The following is a 21,265-nucleotide window of genomic DNA, read 5'->3' as shown; positions in this document are numbered from 1 at the left end:
TTGTAGCTCCTGCCCCATTACAAGGCAAACTTGTTCTACGAAAATGTAATGGCATTCATACATTTTTAGACTTTTTCGAGATTAAAGACATAAAATTTGACAAAACGGTTCTAGATTTTGTTTAATTATTACTAACATTAGAACCATTGGACGACATCAAAATGTTGGGAGTCACAATATTTTCAGGTCCCCCTCTATAGGCAGAGCAAAACTTTCAAGTCCCCCCTCGACTACCCCAAAAATTTTCGAATCCCCCCTGAATTCCTCCAGCCCCCCCCCCACCACTTTTTTTGAACGCGGCCTAAGTTACACACTTGTTTTTATGATTAATTTGTAATATCGCAACATTCAGCTATAGGGCACCTAACACCTTTGAGAAATTTGAAAAATATAAAGATCCAGTTATCCCAAATTAGTTCCAATCGTGTTAAAACAAACATTCTAATTTAAATGAAAACAATATGTGAATAAATGTTTTTATATTTCACCAAGACCGATAAATCCAAAAAATCCACTGATGCATTTAAGATGAATTAATTTTAGAACTTTCCTTAGGAATATGGCTCTTTAAACTGCTTACAACATTTCAATACCCACTAGAGAATATATGTGCGTCAAGGAGGTGTTGAACATCTACGACTAGAACTACGCAATCTTTTTGCGTGTACATCCATGCAGCTATACGATAGTTTAGGGTTGAGGAGACTTGAAAAAATTTTATCATATGGTGGGGGATTTGAAATTTTTTGAAGGTCTTGAGGGAGGATATCTAATAAGAATTCCATCGCGATTCCTCCAGCCCCACCCTTCACCATTATTTGTGAACGCAGCCTTTCTAGTATTTTTCATGCGCCAAGTAATTGAAAAGCACCAGCGCTCCGCACGTTAATTCTGTCAAGGTGCTTAGATTCATACAACTGTGTTGTATGAAAAATAAATGCGGCCCCCCCCCCCGACCCCCTCGCCCTTTGTAGGTAGAATGCGCCTCGAGGACAGCCATTCGGACCCTCAATTACAAGTATTTTCGATCTACTTCTTGTCTTGGCTCATTTTAAAGGTCTTCGAGGAAGAAAGCCTTTCACCGTCTTAGTCTTTGAGAAATCAGGAATTGACAAAGCGATAGCACAGGGACGGGCCATTTTGAAATTAACACCTAAGCAAATATAGGATAATTTGTTTCTCTACCACCAAACTTTACACAGTTAACTTGATTTTTATTCTTGATTTAGTAAGAGTATGGTTGCAAATATCATTGAGGAAAGTTGAAATATTTCACTTTCGAGGGGGCGCGCACACAATCTATGCCAAAATATACAAGTGACACCATTGCCCAGGTTCAGTCTACGGCGAGAGTTACCATTGCCCAGGTTCAGTCTACGGCGAGAGTAATGAGGTTCAGTCTACGGCGAGAGTTACCATTGCCCAGGTTCAGTCTACGGCGAGAGTTACTACACAGTGTATATAATGAGCATTATATACACTGTGTAGTAACTCTCGCCGTAGACTGAACCTGGGCAATGGTAACTCTCGCCGTAGAATGAACCTGGGCAATGGTGTCACTGGTATATTTTGGCATAGATTGTGAAACTATATGAGGGTTTCCAGAGGGTTGTTCACATAAGCACATTACAATGTGTAAAATATGACTCATTAATCATAATCATAATTTATTAATAATCATAATTATCAAAACAATGGAGTTTCCAGACGGCATTTACACAAAGTAGACGACATTGTGTGTAAAAAAAGTTTTAATATTCTGTAACATTCGTATTAATAATGTATTAATATTCATAATTATTTTTATGATAATAAAAGGAAAAATCATCACAAATATAATGCCTAATCGACCTGTGGGCGCGCACTGTAAGGGAGCTTACCTTCATGGCCTCGCCATCAGGTGACATCATCAACGCACTGAGCGTTATGACATTGAACATTTGCGCAGGTCGTCTATCACACTGCACAAGGCCTATCATTCACTGAACCCAATGTGACTTCTCGTTGCAAAAGAAGAGCAAGCGTTGTATGTTATATCTGTACCTGATCAGAGTTCAGAGCTGTACAAGCAGATTTTGGTATTTGATTAGCTGAGGCAGGACTGTAGCAACGAGACGTCCAGAGACCTGTCGGCCCTAATCTTGTCAAAATGAATGAAGAATTCAACGGTGGACCCGACATCGACAGCAACCTTGCCTCTGTCGAACTATGTGAGTGTTTGTTTTGCAACTGAGCGCCGTGTGCCGCCGTTCAGTTTTGATATCATTCTGCTCTTTTCACGGTAATTTTTTCAACATCACAGACTGTTGTGCTAAGCGTATAATCACCTCGCCCAACAATGTAACACAGTGTACATGGTATTATAATGTCTATGTTTTTTGCGTTCAGACGACGTGGTATTTTTCTAAGGTTCTGCTCACTGTTCAGTCCCGAGGACTGTAAGCTTAGTCTGTAGTCAAGTACTCTCGACCGCCTGTTATTGTTTTTTTCTTTGGCCTTCGCAGTCGAGAGTACTAGACTTCGACGAATGTGATTTGTGTTTGCTCTATACACCATGACTACCGTGTCCGCGTATCATTCCGACATTGACGTAGGCCTAAGCCTTTAAATAAAAGGACCGGAGTCCCTTGCCTGTCCTTGTATCAGTATAATATTAGTAACTATCAATAGCTGTAACGCAGGTTGTTTACGGGGGCAGCCCCTTTGTTGGTGTGTGTAGCGATACGATTTGGTGCGTTCACGATGCGTCGAATTCGTCCTATTAGCATGCTCCTGATAGTGACATCGTAACTCCAACATGTTATAATATCAGAATATCTAGCTCCTTAAAAAGTTCGATGACCTCAAAACGTGTGACTCCTAAGATACGACGTTGCCCTGCACGCATGGTAGATGCGGTGTGTTTCCAGCGGTATACGACCTGTGGGAGGCCGTATAATGCTAGGAACACACAGCATGCAGCATCGTGTGCAGGGCTAGTTTGTACCGTAGCATGGAACAAATCAGTAAGGGGCAACTTCATAATTTTGTGTACACCTATTAAAATCTTCCAAATGCACTTAAACCTCAGAATTGGCCTACCCGAAGAGATCCGTGATCTGAACGAAAAGTGTTTAGGCCTAATGAATTTATTTTATGTAATGGCGAGGCTCGATCAGTTTCCGAAACTATATTTACCACAGAGCTTGTTGTGCCATGCTTTTCATTATTCAATAGAACTCTGAACTTTGCACCAAGTAGAAATCGATATTACCCTCTTTCGAACGTGTCTACTTAGCTTAGGCTTTTCCTGCACATCAGCGAAATCCGAAATCCGCCGGGGGAGGCGGATTCTGCAAATTTTTCTTCAGATGCAGTAAATTGTGCGATCAGAAATGAAATCGTGAAAACACCGCGCGATAATTCTGTCGCCCACTGCACACATTTGATTGTCAACCAAGGAGGCACCTAGCAGGCAGTGGTTCGGGTACCGGACTCACTATCGGAGGATGATGAGTTCGAGACCGAGAACTAGGTCCAGAGTAACGGACTCACTGTCAGAGGATGGTAAGGGGTGGACCATTTGATATCCTGAGGGGGGCTTGGAAGATTTGGGGGGAAAAAAAGATGCCAGGTGGAGTTGCTCGAAAAAAACATTCTGGCTCTAAGTGGCTGATGGAAAAACAATTATGGACCATTGCGACTCGGAAAAAAAAATCTTGGCAATTGTTAGATGCACACTGCAGCATCAATAAAAAATCAAGCAGTAGCTCTGGAGTTTTATAAAGCATAAACCATTTCAAGCTTGAGGAACAATAATTTAGAATTTATTAAACGAGGAACTGAAAGAAATACACAAACAGAAACACTGAAAAATTGTTAAAAGTTACAGCTACTATCACTGTAGCTTTCAGCAACTGAAAACAAGAACTCGTCTGAAGTGGTCTCATTGAGGAAGATTTTCACACTATTTCAGACGGCTTTTCTCTCAGTCATCTCCTTTATATTCTAAATCACTGAATATGAACAATTGTACAGTATACATGACCTTCTGATTAGAGAAAGTATGCTGTAATTGAAATTGCTCACCAGTGTTTTCCAGAAATGTGTAAATCTGAATGTATGGATTTTGTCAAAATACCACAAGAAGAGAGACAGCCTGCCATGAACTGGGTCAAGTGGACTCAGTCAGTCAAGTGGACTGTTCAACTTGCTAATATCACTCAAACCAGGACACTTGTCAGACAATGACATATTTTTTTCAAGCACAAGTAAATGCCATAAATGTACATGATTTTACAAATACATAAATGTAGGATACCATCATCTCTTCTGATGACACCAGTGATGTTCTCAGAAAAGTTTTCACTGTAAGTTTGTTAATGCTTAATGTAGAACTCAGTAATCAGGTTGTTTGATTTGTATTTTCAGTGTGTTACCCATGGTATAAATAAGATCTATAAACTGATATTTTTGTAAAGTGAATCAAAAATGTACATGTATTTACATATCTTTATTTAGTTTCTTGAATATAGTCTGTGTGCGATAGAACAGCATCTTGTTACTGGGTGTGAAAAACCAAGCAAACAAACATTGCACCGAAATTTGGTAAGAAAAAATATATCTCGAAGAAGGAAAGTGAAAAAAAAGTTGCCAGCATATGCCCTGTAGAAAAAAAATAATTCATGGTGAAGCAGGTGGGAAAAAAAAATAATGGCTCTCCACCAATCTTTCAAGCCCCCCCCCCCAGGATATCAAATGGTCCACCCCTAAGTTCGAGACTCCGGCACGGTGTTGTGCCCCTGAGCAAGGCACTTTGCTCCTCATTTCTCCATTGGACACGACAGTGAGTAAGTGGGTTAGTTGTATGAGTACTAAAAATCATTCTCTTCCTCTCTCTCTCGTGACAGATTTTGACGTGAAGAGGATTTACAAAGAACTCGAGGAGGTATGCATTGAACCGTCTTTTCTAAAGAGCATTTTTGTTTCGGCAGCTGCCCCAAAGTCCTGTCGGCGGCGTTCGCCGAAAGAAATACGCCATGTACGACTCACGGTTTGGTCCTTACTCAGTATGTCAAATCATTGGTACATCCATGGTGTGGACCCCGGCCATTCTTTCTCGAGCACAGCCTTGCGTCTAAACAGGACATCCATACACCGAGATTAATCATCCCATCTACATAAGAAACATCTGTTTTGAAGTACTGCTTGTCAATCACGAAAATTAGGAAATCGTCTAAATGTGAATGTTTTCTTTGGATTTGTTGTTGTTGTTGTTGTTGTTTGATAACAGTATTCCCCCGTGTTAATGCTTTGAGCCACTGTGTTTTTTTAGTATTCTAGATTGTATTCTGACCTTATCAAAATGCGTACTTTTTTGGACCACAATGCAATGGTGCATGATCATTACGCTTACCTCCACAAAAGGATCACGGGCAGCATGACTTTCCGAATAGCTAATTCTTATACGACAGCCGCAGGGTCTGAGACTAAGCAATATTGTAGCTAAAGCATTGCGCGCGACTTTGACTACAACTGAAAGAAATTTGGAGTTTTGCGGAGTTTGACAAAATAAAATGTAATAGCAAATGTAAAAAAAGTCTTATCGTGCAATTATGTGTTTGCTCGACACGTCACGCCCATTGTAACGCAAAGGGCGACCTCATCATCGTCCGTGATCATCGCCCCATTGTAAGATTCGTTCCTCGAGTTATTGCTTGTTTTTTTAGAGTGACTATCCTCAGTGGGATCACAGTGTAATCTGACATGTTCTTGATCCATTTCAATGCATAAACACAATGCGGGCACGTTAACGTCGTTAGATAGGCCCACAGGTCGGCCCGCGCCTATTGATGTCAAGATGCAAATAGCTGAATTGCCTATTCTAACGCGTTGTGAACTCCCTTCACCCTAAGCATTACTAATTCGCAGTCCTAAAATTCTCAGTGCATTTGTATTCGCCTTGCTCTTGTGTAAGCATACGCTAGCAACAAAGAGACTTTTGTGGAGGGATCGGTCCGGCCACAGCCCTCATCATCAACGTGTTCAGCCCGTTGTCTAACATCGTCCTAAATCAAGTTACAGTAACAGCCACACGCGTTAACGTAAAGTTTTCCTTTGGTTCGTTGAGCGGAGAGAGCTCTGGCTCGCGAGAATGGTCAGGCAACTCATTGTCTTCCGTTCAATGATTTCAGAACGTGTTGATCGCGTGTGCACGCCTACGAATTAGTAGGAGCTGCATCACCCCAATATGTTATAAATAACCCAATATGTAATACTAACACAATATTTAATAACACTTAACCTATTACATATTGGCTTAGTATTACATGTTGGGTTAAGTGTTACCGCACATTTGGTTAACATTACATATTTGGGTGATACAACAGCATATCGTTTTTCTGAAACTTGTGCCTCATTGACATTCCGGGCAATAAACCGGCCCGTAGACTTGGGGCAAGTATGGCATGTTGTGCCCTTACGAACCGCCCTAGCTTTTGGACATACAGTTATTTGTCTCCAGTCAGGGACAGTTTGAATACAATTCCTGGAAATTGGTGTTTGCTTGACCTTATTTCGGTCCGATGGCTTCAAAGGATTTCTAAGGCGAGAGGAAAGTAATTTCATGTCTGTATGCTTGTACAGACGCAAAACAAAGGGCTGTATTGAACTTAGGTATGTCCCTGAATCACCGTGCTGAAGAGAAGCAGTATTGTGAGCAGCAGCATTCAGTTTTAAGAAAACGGCCTTTTTCATTTCTTCGTCTACAACATCTCATAACAAAGAAGTTGAACAGTTTCAACGCGCATACAATTACAACTACCAAATAAGGTCAACAGTGTCGAAGCTATAGCGACACGCTTTGTTTCACAAACTTAATGGATGCTACCCGGATCTGTACCTGCCCCCAATAATACTGAAAGAATGTAAGCTTTATCTAGATCTGTTCTTGTTTTGATATGAAGGGCAACGCGCTGACAATAGGAAAGGGCGAGAGTAAAGTAAAAATTTAACGAGCTAGACGTTGCTGATAACGTCAATGTGACTTCTGACTCAACAGTAAATCAGCGCTGTTTGAGTTCAGCGACCATTACCATGGTCGATGAACCGTCCATATCTACAACGACTTGATCACGCCACTACTATAACTACATGTAGTCTTTGCAGATGATACATAAATTCAAGAAAACGACCTCCGTCATTTCTTCATTATCAACATCTCAAAGCAAAGATGATTACATCATACGATTACACCTTGCCATTGCTTTTTGCAGAAATCAGCTGACTCAAATATAATTTAACGTCTAGCAGCATGTACATTCCATGCTATGAAATTAAGGAAAGAGATAAGTAAAATATGGAATAAGTGATTATATTATCACCTGTCAATATATGTGGTTCCTTCATGATAATCCTAACGTGTATTTCGCCGATGGAATAAAATCACAATACGAGACTTTGAGGAGGATATATCCGACTATATTTATTTATTTATTTATTTATTTATTCAGCTTTGACATAAAGTCAGGATGAGTCGCACAGGTGACTAACACCTATACAAAAGCAACCCTCCACAAAAACACACATGTAACAAGTTACACATACAAAATTAAAAAAAAAAAAGACAAACGCAGAATAAAAGAGTCATAAAAAAATACAAGAAATTTCAAAACAGAACAAAACAAAACAGAGAAATTAACAGAGACGGCAATTTTTACAGTGGCACTTTCCCACCCAAGTACAAGTGTTATCAGGATAAAAATTATTGTTTAACAAACCCGTGTAATGTTTTAATAAAATAGACTTGTATGACCTAACACTTGTTGAAGATTTGCCATGAAAGGACATAACACCACTCGAGTAAAAAGCTCTGTTAAAAAACGAGTGACGAAAACATTCAGTTTTAAAAAGTGGCATCTTCATGGAAGTGTCATCAGGAGATTTAAATGTGACAAACTGGCTTAAATTTAAGGCATACATACCAATAAAACATTTAGCTAAAAGAAACAGTCATTTAATTCTCTCCTGTAGCTCAACGGGAGCAAATTTAATTTAATCATACGCTCTTTGTAATCCATCTCCTGGGGATATCCAAGAATATATTTTGTGGCTCTCCTTTTGACACCTTCATGATGAAGCATTGATTGCTTAGTCGTGACAGCCCATGACTGGGATGAATAATCAAGAATACTACGGACAAGGGATAAATACAGTTGGAGTTTCATTTTAGTGGAATAGGTGTGGCCACATGTACGTTTAATCAGTCCCAGCATGCGGTTTGCTTTTGTAACAGATATATTGATATGCTTATCCCAAGACATATTTAAAGAAACTTCGACTCCAAGATCACGTATGCTGTCAACTTTTCTAGGGAAACACCACGCATGAATAAGTATAGGTAATGGGGTTGCGTTTTCTACTAATGGTAAGGAGCTTGCATTTTTCAGCATTGAAAAGCATGCTCCATTTCTCACTCCATGATACTAAATTGTTGATATCACTTTGCAGTTTTAGACAATCAGAAATGTCGTTGATTTCATTGATACATTTGGAGTCGTCTGCAAAAAGTGCAACCATTGTGTTTGAACTAACATGGTCTGGTAAATCGTTAATATATAACAGGAACAACATAGGCCCCAGTATTGATTCATTACTAGTATAAAGTCCCTCTCCATAGTGCACTACTTGACTCTGACATTAATGTTAATTGGCAATGTTGGAAAGATCTAGTATTCTTAGCAGTAAAGGAGTTTGTACCAACCACTGTAATTAAGGATGTCAACAGACCTCCCTGGGTCGACAGTGAAATCAAACACTTTAGCAAAAAGGTTCAACAGCACGGAGAAAGGACACCCGCTCTGACTCAACATCAGCTTGGTCTAACTTCCGCAAATTAAGAAATAAACTTAAAAATATGTGTACTCACAAATATAATGATTACCTACAAGTCCTCAGTGACACACACCAAGAGATTTTGGGGCTTCTTCAAAAGTAAAACGAAATCTAAAAATATTCCGAATCAAGTTACACTCAATGCCAAGACAGCCCCCAGCCAAACGAGAAAGCAGAACTTTTCAATGATCACTTCAAGTCCATTTTTACTTCTCAACCCATGAACCGGACTTATCCTGTAACTTCAGTTTTCCAACATGCTGGTCTTGGCAGTATTAGCATTTCGATCGGTGAGGTCGAACATATTTTAAAACACCTGGATACAAACAAAGCCAGTGGGCCTGATGAATTGCCAGCCCGAATTCTCAAAGAGTGCTCACATGAATTAGCACCTTCATTGTGTTCACTATACAACAAATCGATAGAAACAGGTGCACTACCCGATGAATGGCTGTCAGCTAATGTTATTCCGGTGCACAAAAAGTCTGACAAATCAAACGTCATTAACTACAGGCCTATTTCCTTATTGTGTATTTGTAGCAAAGTTTTCGAGAGATGTATTTTTAACTCCATTTATCCACATATTGACCCCTTCTCCATCATATGCAACATGGTTTTACTAAAAGACGTTCCACGACTACACAACTTGTACAAATATTTCATCATGTAGGGAAAATCCTCGATCGGTCAGGGCAAGTCGATATAATATATCTCGACTTTTCAAAGGCCTTCGATTCCGTTCCACATGACCTTCTTATCCACAAAATCAAATCTTTCGGCTTTCATAGCACTTTACTGCGGTGGTTCACTGCATATTTGTCAAACAGAAAACAAAGAGTTGTTGTAGAGGGCTCAAATTCACAGTGGTGTAATGTATCGTCCGGAGTACCCGACTATATAATAAGACTATCGTTACATCCGTGTACGCTGGTATCGTCGTGAAGTTCGTTGTGTACGATATAAGCCATAATGAATTACGCTCACTTTTGAAAAGCTATCTAGCACTTGTACCTTGTGAAGGTGAAATCTGCATGGTGTTTGAGAATTATAGGAGTGTTTTGAACTGCAGGTCCTCCCCCTCCCCGTCAGTCTCTCTCTCTCTCTCTCTCTCTCTCTCTCTCTCTCTCTCTCTCTCTCTCTCTCTCCTCTCTCTCTCTCTCTCTCTCTCTCTCTCTCTCTCTCTCTCTCTCTCTCTCTCTCTCTCTCTCCACACGAATACTCACTCAGAGGTTTATATATCTCTGGCTTCGTGCTTATTTCGTCCCTATATTGTGTGAATTGTTGTGAACAAAATCACATCACAGGGGCCAAACCCGCCTGAAGTTTCTTCACCAGGAGTTTGTACTGTAGATGATGCAAGCTGGCAGAATAAATAACACATTATCGTTCAAAAGTCAAAACAAATTTTATTGGGTGAGCGTGTTATGTGTCTCACTGCTGTAAACGCCAATCACTGACGAGAATGGATACAACTACATGTTTACGAAGACGTTAGCAATAAACGTCAATTGAGGCTTACAAATTATTTTTGTAATGATACGTTTCACAGCCGCGGCATTAAAGAGAGCAATTATATAACAGACGAGTGAACAGATGAACGTAATAGTCTGGATATAGCTCGAAGCTAATGAACGACTGGAAACAAATACATTCTGAATAAAAAATGTTTTGTTCACGAATCTCATTTTTCGTGTTTCATGAGGCGACCACGTTACATTTGATCACTGCTCAGACTTATTAATTCTGCGTCATATAATGCAAACGTAACGAATCTATGACATACAAGTTAAGTCGTACTTTGTCTTCAGTCTGAGAGTCTGCGATGTGTTTCTGGTAACACACGGCCACGAGGGGTAATAAACAGGCGCTACAGCCCGAATAAAGACTAGGTTATAGGTGTTTTATAACACGCCACATGCTCATGTTGTACAAAGTTATGGTCTTTAATGAGTTTCCATATTATTATATACGAAACAATCCATTGTGACAAGTTTACTTGGCGATTTCTCCACAGTGATAACAGTATTACCACTTTCATCCAAAAATATTCTAAGCATACCTAGCAACATCCTTGGTTGCATACGCATCTTTTGCTATGAGCTGTTCAAGTTCCTACGCTGTTGGAATATGGAAAATCTTGCTGTTTTAGAGAGAGACTCGTCGCTCATTCCGGGCGCTCATCACAAGCCATTGTTTCTGCTGATGTGCAGCGTGCTAATAAGGTTATCTCTGATTGGTCCATCGTCACTATCCACAGCGACTTAGGGAATCTATTTGTATTGTTTTAATTGTAACGGTAAGATTCAGCTACCCAATTGGATAACAGCTTCTTAGATGCTGCACATTAGCCCCATTGTTTCAAAGCTGCAGACGACCAGGCACTTTTCCAAATTACGTCAAAAAGTATCTCCCTCGGGAAATGGTTTTTAAAAATATACCCTCTGACGTCACTTATATATATATAAATATATATATATATATATATATATATATATATATATATACATATATACTGAACTAATATACACACATCTATTTACATGTGTGTGTCACTCATGGTGCAGTGCAGTAAAATTAATGTGTTATGTTAAAATTGTTGCTATATTCAGCTTGGATACGGAAAGAGTGACAGGTTGAAGGTAGAAGACGTCAACAAAGTTGATAGCCTTCATTATTTCGGTTCCGAAGCGGTTGACCACGCCATCAACTTACTGGATGTACGGTAAGCTATGTGCATTTTAGCCTCTCCTTTGGCATAACTGTATAACCATCATTAAAGGGCCAGTGATGCTAAATTTTGATGATTTGTTTTCACTATTGTTGTTTTTAAAGTCAACCAAACTTTATTGTTCTATTCCCAAAAGCATGTTGGTATACACAGTATTCAACCTGTCAACTCAGCCTGTACATGAGTAAACTGTGTTGTTATTGTTGACAAGTGAATTCTGGTCCGGACTAGAATTCAAATGTAAACAATAACCATCCATTTTACACGTATAGACGCTATGAATGAAAATAATGAAAAGAAAATCATCAAAAGTTAGCATTACTGACCCTTTAAATTAAGGTAGATTGCGTCTCGGGGACAGAAATCGGGACCTTGAAATTTGTACAATAATTTTTTTGGCCACCGCTTGTTTGGCCTCGTTTTAAAGCTCTCGGAGTAAATTGAGTTTTCGTCGTCTTATTTTTTTCTGAAAGTTCGAAATGTTATTTTGCCCCCCATAGAGTTTACACAGGGATAGCAGCCATTTTGAATTTCAAATATCGGTAAATTATAGGTAAATTGTTTCTGTGGTACCAAAATTTGCACGGAGACGACTGAAGTTTATTGAAACACCGTGAGATGTATTTTTTGTAAAATGAGATTTGCTGATTTTGGAATTATGTCCCATAGACAGAGCAAAAATCAATGGGATATTTTAATTTGCCAATTTTATTCCACAAAATATCTGTTGTCTACACCAACTAGACATAAAAATCAAAATGCTACAATTTTTATTCTTGAATTTAGCATATTCCTGTAAGGTCCCGTACGTTCAGCTTTTCTTTGCCCAAAGTTTTGAAATACTAGCATACTTAATTTGGGAGAAATGATCGGAGAGACTTTATTTCCACCATCTTTAGAAGGGACAAATGAGGGCAAAAAAATGTTGCCAGCATTCTTAGTAGGGGAGAAATAGAAGCAAAGAATTTGTTGCGGTCATTCTTAGGAGGGGAGAAATGAGGGCAAAGAATTTGTTACCTGCATTCTTATGAAAAGAGAAATGGGGCAAAGACTTTGTTGCCTGCATTCTTTTGAAAAGAGAAATGGGGGCAAAGAATTTGTTGCCTGCATTCTTATGAAAAGAGAAATGGGGCAAAGAATTTGTTTCCTCCATTCTTTTGAAAAGAGAAATGGGGTAAAGAATTTGTTGCCTCCATTCTTATGCAGGGAGAAATGGGGGCACAGAATTTGTTGCCGGCATTCCTAGGTGGGTAGGTAGACTTGGTTCAAGTCGGTGAATTTTTAAAAAATAAAATCATTTATAATAGTTTCTCTTGTGTCTCTCCTATTTCGTACAAACCTATTCGGACTTTGGTAGCCCAGGCCATGTGTTTTCCCAGCGATTGAATGCGTTACCTTTGAGTCTGCGCAGTATAGTGAGTCAGTTTCTGCCGGGTGATTCTGGGTGAAACTCCCCTGTACAGCGTTCACCCGGCTCATCGCGTAGCGTCCACTCCACTCACGCGCGCGTTTCACATGAAAGCAAAATACATATCACGCGTTCACGCCATTCAAACATTAACAAATCAAAACAGACTTGAACCAAGTCTACTAGTGGGTAGGAAAAGGAAGGCAAGAAAATGTGTGCAAATTTTCCTTCATTCCTTTATGCTTATAACAAATGCAGCCAGGACATCTAGGCCTATATCCTACAATATGCAATTCTACATCTGCAGTGATTACAATGCACTCCAGTTGGTCCGCTTCTGCTTCCAGGCAAACACAGGGTCGTCCCAACTGCAGAGCTGTAGTAAACACGCTACCTGCAAACACAATTGAAAATACTGAGTCAAAGGCTATCAATTTACTGTCATTTCCAAACTTCATACACAATGACTTTCTTTCGAAGTTTAATTTATTTTTCTTTTACAATGCTGTGAACAACATAGAGCACACTACACACAAAGAGTGCATTCTCTTTAAATTAAAGACTTCAGTCATTGTTCTCATAAGTTTTTTAATTGCAAAGCGTTTCTAGCTTTACAAGGTTGTCCAGTGAACAGTCAGAGCATTTCCTGTTTTAAAAAGACTTTCTATGATCGAGTGCAATTTAATCACTGAGAAAAATGTCTCTTTATAAGTGGTTGTTTCAGACCTTTTTTGTTACAATCATTCAGACACACCATACACATACATGACAAGACCATTATGCTATAACAAGATATGATTCCTTGCAATCAATTTTGAAGCTTTACAAAAAAATTAAATATTACAAAAATAATATTTAAAAAGTTACTTTGCTTTCTTGTTGCATCTAGTACCCATCTTCCCTCAGCACAGAATATATTTACGATTTTCGATAAAAAATCGGTCATCTGTTCCACGTCTTCCACGATCCACAGATTGTGGTTGGGATCATTTCCGAAATTCACTTGGACTGCATTGACTGCCCCTGTCTCAGACTAGTAGCCTACAACAAGACCCTTCACGGACTTCCACAAAGTCTTCGAGGCTGTAAGAAGAGAAAATGAGACACAAACAATCTTAAAAATGTATTTGATTTTGAAATAGTATGGTTGAAAGTTTCCTCGGGGAGAGTTTGAGCGAAACGATTTTTTAAGTCTTCACTGCCAAGTTGCATACTTGCTAAGTATTCACTGCGCCGACTTGTGCTTCAAACTGTGTGAACGACTGTAGTTTCTTCGAAAAGTTCACAAAATAGGTTTCAACTTTGACCCACGAAAACGGTTAATGGTCCGACCAGGCATCAGGTGCAAGTATTCGTCCAGGGGTTACAATCACAATCCACCATGACCATAGCATTTGCAACTTCTTCCTTTTTAACGGGTGAACGAGCGACACAATCTGCTGTGCATTCCAACATGCTTCATGGAGCATAGCAGAATGAATTCAGTTCGTGTACAGCACAAAATACTGTGAACATTACGAAAAGGCACTTCGACTGTACCACTGATCCACTAAAACATAAAGGTCTTTGATTGGCATTGAGACTCAAAATTGCCATTTTCTTTAGGGCTCCATTAGGTGTAACATTATAATTTATTTTTTTCTGATTGTAAGATTTAGTTTCTTTTTCTCTCTTACCAAAATCGTTTTTCCCGTCGCAGTTCAAACCATAGGACACTGGATGTTGGTTCGGGATTGGGAGGACCAGCTCGCTACATTGCCAGCCGTACGAAATGTCACGTGACCGCCTTAGAACTGCAAGAAGAGCTGCACAACGCCGCCAGCGACTTGACCTCTCGGTGTGGTCTTGACAGCTATGTCAACCATCGCTGTGGAGATTTCCTCTCCGTTGATGTTGGTAAGCGAATTAAATTACAACTTTAAGGTAGAACACGTCACGAAAATGACGGTTTTCAACTTTTGCTCAAACTTTCTTTAAGAAAACTTAAAACCATTCTTTTTCATAATCAATAATTTTAAGGTTAGAGGATTAATGACTTGAACTTTGCCGATTATTTGAAATTCAAAATGGCTGCTTTACCCTGTTATCGACTATAGGAGAAATTAAATTTTCAATTTTCACAAATACAAGCTTGTAAAACCTCATTGACACCCGCCCAGAAGCCCTGAATGCGTCCACGCAAAGAACAGACAGCAAACTTTTGAGTGTCCGAAAAAATCCCCTAGGCACACAGTGCTGTAGTGAGAGAAAAAAACCATGGACAAATCGAATAATTTACTAGCTCGTTGATACGAAACCAAAGTCAGAATGCACAGAACAATTCAGATATGAAGTAAAAAAGATCAAGTTCAGGATTAGCCCTGCGTACGATGCGGTGTGTTCCCGGCGTTATACGACTTATGGTGGGAGGCGGTATGACCCAGGGAACACACAGATCGTACGCAGGGCTAGTTCAGAATGAGCTTATTACACGCCAAGAGTGCCAGTAGCGATCATGGCTATTGTGAATTAAACGTTTTCAGTTTAATCCCGAACCACTCTTGGATCATTTAGTAGTACTGTTCAGAAAAGTGTACAAAATGGGCTTATAACCTTCAGTATTTCCAACCGATTGTACAAAAATATATCGATGCTGGTATTGAACTGAATGTGAACTTGCTTGTTTACTTGTCTCCCATGTTCTGTTCGCAGAAGGTACACACGACTTTCTGTTTGGTTGGCTTGTATTTCTTCACATCGCGGACAAGAAGAGTCTCTTCCATAATTGTTACAAAGCCCTTAAACCAGGTGGAAAAGTGTAAGTCTCGAGCTTTTTATCGGGGAAATCATGCGAAATAGTCACGTCCCTTTTCTGAATATTTCAAGATATCCCTTTACGGAAAATGCATCCTGATGTGTGGAGGCGTCGTCCCCATTTTCGTCCGATTTCGTTAATTTTCGTCCGATTTCGTCCATTTTCGGTCGGTTTCGTTCATTTTCGTCACACAAAGCAGCTGCAATGGGAGTATCTGTAGGAGCAACGTGAGGTGTAGATTTGCCCCCAAAATATTATAACTGAGTTACTGGCTGTGGGCCAAGGCGTTCACCCAACTATCTACACAGCCTACCGTGATGGTATGCTGATTTTTAGTCCTTCAGTTCGTTTTTTTATACTTATATGCCCAAAGACTTGGAGCAAGCCTACGCATAGACGGTAGAGACTACTGCCTATGGTCTATGTAAGGTGTAGTGTACGACCTGATTAACATTCGATTGTAGAAAAGATTATTCTGTAACTCTTCGTTGATCGCAAATAAATGATGGTGTCATAAGAAACATGTTAAAAATCAAGACAAATACTAAATACTAAATCTTTATCACGTGCATCATTAATTTTAAAACAATGCGAATAACGTGTCTCGCGTGTTGTAACGTTTCTTGCTTTACCGTTTCTGATTACAAGAAGTTCGCAAAGATGTTGTTCAGAGAAACATTACTGCTCCCACCGATTCGCTCTGGTACCTGGCCAATTTGAAACCGGTCAACTCTGAATTTGAGATTCGCTGTCAAAATAAGTGGTGAATTTTCCAAGTTTGGTCGTTTTCCCTGCATTTAATATTATAAAAGCTGATGACCGATCCATGTTATTAAGTTGATCCTCACAGCCTTAGGTGGGTGGCAAGAAACACATCTTTTTGCCCAATAGGCTCTTTGAATGCAGAAATCTATATGTCACCACTGTCTAACCGCCATTGTTATATTTCTGTATTGACCTTAAGCTATGCCGAGGATTTCTTCGTAAAGCACCCACTCAGCGAAGACGAAGATAATCTACTTCAGAAACACGTTTACTGCCCCAACCTACAGTCATGGGATAAGTATCAAGAAGACCTGCGACAAGCCGGTTTTACCGACATCCAAGTAAGTTCTCAGACTTCAGTCGCTTAGCTGTGGCACTGGAAACGTAGCTGTCTGTGACGGGATAGCCTGCGATGCGGGTCATCAAAAGTCAACCCCGCCACGATACAGATATCCCTGATATCCGTGGCGGGGTTGACCCTCATAATCGCAGGCCATGCATCCCGTCACATATGGCTGCGTTTCCACAGCTACAGAAGCCTAACGCCTAACCTTTCTGCGTCAGTTTCTAAGCAAGCTGTTTCAATTGCATGGTGGTTAATATTAAGGTCAATTACATTTTAAAAAGGATTTTTTTCAGATAGTGTGCCACCAGATATTGCCAAGCAGTCCATTCAGAACGCCAATGTACGTGTCTGCCATAATGCATAACATGAGTGTATGCTTACCTTTTATTTTTTCAAGTTAGAAAATCCTAAACATCGTTTAAAAGGCAGCCAAAATACTGTCTCTTTACGACTTTTGTGTAAGTTGCTCGGTAATATTTCCCACAGAGCCATATCATTTTTCCTACAGCATGAGTATACGAGGTAAGCATTACAGATAGACTGAAAGATTCGGCCGTGTGCGGGCGCTCCGCGACCTCCGACCCTACACTTGTGCTGACACTTGTGATATCGGTACGCTGCAGGTAGTAATATATAGTGGGGGCCGCGGCGGTAGTTTTCTCTGTCGCCAGTCGCTACATTGCGAAGTCACGAGTTACACAAACATTTAGCGGTGTGCTTTAGTTGGACAATAGATGTAGTCGAGCGGAGTGTAACGGATATTGTAAAGGACTGTGAAGCCTTGACCCAAAGAGAGGCACAATTTAGTCACCATGCAACGGACCTAGTGAGAAAATGACGCAAGATCGCGTCGTCGGGTAAGCTTAGTTCATCCTTCGTTATTTACGGCTCTCGAAGGAATTTCATCGGAAACTATGAAATTTCGAGTAAGTCGCCCATGCCAACCCTAATGAATTTGAGTAACCCCCTCTGTAACTCTGAAATTTTTACTGGACCCCCCCCCCCCAATTTAGAAAAGTTAAACATCAAGACATGTAATTGTGAAATTTGCAAAAATACAGCAATAGTAAAGACCTCTCATATTCAGGTGTACTCTGCTAGATTATCATAGGTTATCTCATGACGGTTGAAAAAAGTGAAACCAACGAAATGAAAGTCAAAGTCACAACAAAATGTATATAAAGCTAAAGCTATAACCAGTATCCAACATATAGTATTGTGTACTTTGGATGGGTGTCATGACAGGGTTTTCACTAAGATATCTGAAAGGGCAGAATTTGCAAGAACAGGGGAGAGAACAAGCGGGAGGCTGAGAGGGGAAAGTGTCAGAGGAGGTTATACCCTCTCTTGCATGGAAAAAAAATGATGGTTACAATGTTGCAGTCTGGTGCAATATGAGAGGTTTTTAGCTCACATTTGGTGTACCAATGTGAGGTTATCGTATAAGCTGAATCAGTTCATTTGCATCTGATTTGCATGTCTGTATGTCTGTATATTTGTGGGTATGTGCGGATGTATGTCCGTCACACACAAAGGCTCCCATACCGCCAAAGCTACCATCTCAGTATTTGGTGTACAGGTAGATGCAGGGGTTGAGATGTGAATTTGTTCAAATGAACACATCAGTGTCAAAAATGTGCAAATGAGGTAAGTGAGACAGTGAGAAACAGGCAAACTCCACTGATCTTGACTCATTTCCTGTCATTGTTTATGAACTGTTACATATTAACAGACCAGCTGCAACCATAGACATTAGATGGGGGAAGACCGTTTATACCACAGGGAATTGAGTAATCTTCTTGTTGTTGTTGTTGTTGTTGTTGTTGTTGTTGTTGTTGTTGTTGTTATTGTTGTTGTTGATGGTGATGATGATGATGATGATGATGATGATGACGATAATAAAAAATATTAAAAAACAATGTGTCATTCCTTGCTGTTGTTTGTCGATGTTGTAGATAATTGTAAAAGAAAACTGTAATCGTGACCAAAAAAACGACGTAGGTTGCCCAACGTCACTCCCGTCCTATGACGGGAGTGACGTTGGGCGACCTACGTCGTTTTTTGAGAAATTGATAAGTGAAATGGTGCAATCTGAGAGGTGGTTCAATTCATTTTGCACCAAAAATTGAGTAACCCCCTTCTTTCTCTCCACATTTTGAGCAACCCCCGGTCCCCCTCCCTCGTAGCTTTCAATTTTTTTGAGTGACCCCTTCACATTCCTCCGACCCCCAGGCCGTAAATAGTGACGGCTCCGTAATTCTGGTTTCCTTTCTTTTTTCGCACAGATGACTGATCTGACAGACGATTGGACAAAGTACACGCATGATCGTCTCCAATCCTTTGTGCAAAACCGGGACAGGCATGTCCGTGTCCTGGGTGAAGCGACAACACAAGCTTTGCAGACGTTTTATGCTGTCGTCAGCGGCATTTTTGCCGGCGGCAATGTTGGTGGTGCACGATTAGTGGCAACAAAGCCCCAGTAATATTGACAAGGGCGACGCGGGAATTGTCCGAGTTGCACTTTCACGCAAGTGTAGTAACTCTGGGTCGCAAACTATGCATTCAGACAAATCCTGACAGTTTTATCATTTGGATAGGGCAGGGAATAAATAATTTCATATCTAGAGTATAGTAGTCTTCAATCTGACCGATAATGTCTATTTCAGAGATCACATTTGTGCTTGCGATAGGGAAATCCTGTGTGAGAAAAAAAGCACAGCATGATTGTGTTTGGCGTCAGCTGCATACTTTCAAAAGATTGCAGCTTCTGCCCGATGTATCATATGCTGAACACGGATGCAAACAAATCTTTTCGTCACAAAGAGGGATTAGAATCTATTACTCTTTTTTCGTGGTTCTTCTTTTCCGGTGAGTTTTTATTTTTGTTTACTTTATGTAAAGAAATCGAGCTAATTTACACTTTGACTTTTCTCATTCAATGGTCCCATGAAAATTATAACTGCCAGTTTGTTTTTTGAGTTGCATTTTTGTGGCGCATATTTGCGAGTAATTGCATTTTTTGTACAGTACAAATTGCCCTTTCCCGAAGGTGACAGATTTTACGGTGCAAGTAGCCTAAGTTTGTTGTGTAAAATGACACTTTAGTCTACTTTGACCAGTCTGTACATGTCCTTGCTGCAGTTTCGTAGCCCCACAACTCCCCTTGAAGATTTTGTTGGGGGAGCACCTCCCCCACACAAAAAATCTTCAAGTTGACGCGGCTACGAAACTGCAGTAATACATGTCCCTGCACGAATATGGTAAGACAGATGGATGAACGCCGTTCCCAATCATATATCATTGTACTCGATGAGCGATTACAAGAAACCAAATGTTCGTGAAAGCGAAAATGCAATAGTCATTTGTGCCATACATTAATTAGTTCAAACGAATCGCTTATTAGGTACTAGATTATTTAATGCTTGAATATTATCCAGAACTCTTATAACTGCCAATGACGCACCCGAACGGAGTAATGCCATGAAACTAATTTAGACAGAAAAAAATCATACAGGCACACAAATGAGAAGATTGTTCGCTTGAAGCGATTATACTGATCTACCAATTGATAATTACATGGTGATGGTTTGCTGAAAAAACGGAACTGACATTTTTGAGCAGGTCCTCATATCTGTACGAGAATACCGATCAAGTGCCAGGTGTAATTTTTTTTCTTCGGAACATACTCAAATGAAATTTGCTCGAATGAAATACGTTATCTTATGAAATTATGTGCAAATTTTCTGATCTTTTTCTTTGGATAATTCTCACCAAACCAGAGACAGTCGAGCGTAACAACAGACTTCCGCTCCACTAGGGATGATCAAACACATACAGCCAAGCGTTTATTTTCTTTCTGTAGACTCGCCATGCTTACACTTCTTGATGAAATGTTCTTTGAATTCCATGTCGGTGTTTTTAATTGAATGTTTACAATAAAAACATATAGGGAACTATCAAAGTTACTGCCATGTGTGTCATTTTTGAACGAACTAAAGAAACATGTGAACAAGGCAAGATCTCTTTCAACAAACAAGGCAAGATCTCTGTAAACAAAATGTATATCAGTAGTCAGTTTTTTGGTTCGGTCATCCGCTGTGTAACAGAACAAGCAGTGTGCGAATTCCACCGTATTTCGTTGTGTTGATTTTTGGTTGAACAAAGATTTTTTTCAATGTTCGTATTTAACAAGGTTTGTGTGTAAACTTGACCGAAGTCTGTTGGTACAGTAGTGTCATATAACAGATTAAAATGAAGGAATAAAATTCGGCAAACTTCAGTAGCGTCGATCGGTATGTGATCGCACAACCCTCACCAGCCAGTAAGTATATCGCGTACGTCTGAGCAAGAAAC

At 39.9% G+C, this 21,265-nt stretch overlaps 1 protein-coding gene across 1 annotated transcript; it reads left to right on the top strand.

Annotated features, from left to right (window-relative positions):
* The first annotated feature begins 1,869 nt into the window (after nt 1-1,869).
* Nucleotides 1,870-20,873, top strand: LOC139138419 (uncharacterized). The gene is made up of 7 exons (XM_070706801.1): nt 1,870-2,210; nt 4,890-4,927; nt 11,481-11,593; nt 14,707-14,903; nt 15,699-15,804; nt 16,766-16,907; nt 19,198-20,873. Exons 1-7 carry the CDS (start codon nt 2,150-2,152, stop codon nt 19,393-19,395), a joined length of 855 nt encoding a protein of 284 aa, XP_070562902.1. The 5' UTR covers nt 1,870-2,149; the 3' UTR covers nt 19,396-20,873.
* The last annotated feature ends 392 nt before the right edge of the window (nt 20,874-21,265 follow it).

This window comes from Ptychodera flava, chromosome 8 (genome assembly GCF_041260155.1).
Source record: "Ptychodera flava strain L36383 chromosome 8, AS_Pfla_20210202, whole genome shotgun sequence".
NCBI lineage: Eukaryota > Metazoa > Hemichordata > Enteropneusta > Ptychoderidae > Ptychodera > Ptychodera flava.
This window is presented reverse-complemented; position numbering and strand designations above follow the sequence as displayed.

What these genes read in the sequence shown, in the direction of transcription:
- LOC139138419 (XM_070706801.1), top strand. Translation starts at nt 2,150, where the DNA reads ATGAATGAAGAATTCAACGGTGGACCCGACATCGACAGCAACCTTGCC. An exon ending in CCTTGCCTCTGTCGAACTAT is followed by an intron (nt 2,211 to 4,889) that starts GTGAGTGTTTGT and finishes CTCTCGTGACAG; the next exon opens with ATTTTGACGTGAAGAGGATT. An exon ending in TTTACAAAGAACTCGAGGAG is followed by an intron (nt 4,928 to 11,480) that starts GTATGCATTGAA and finishes TGCTATATTCAG; the next exon opens with CTTGGATACGGAAAGAGTGA.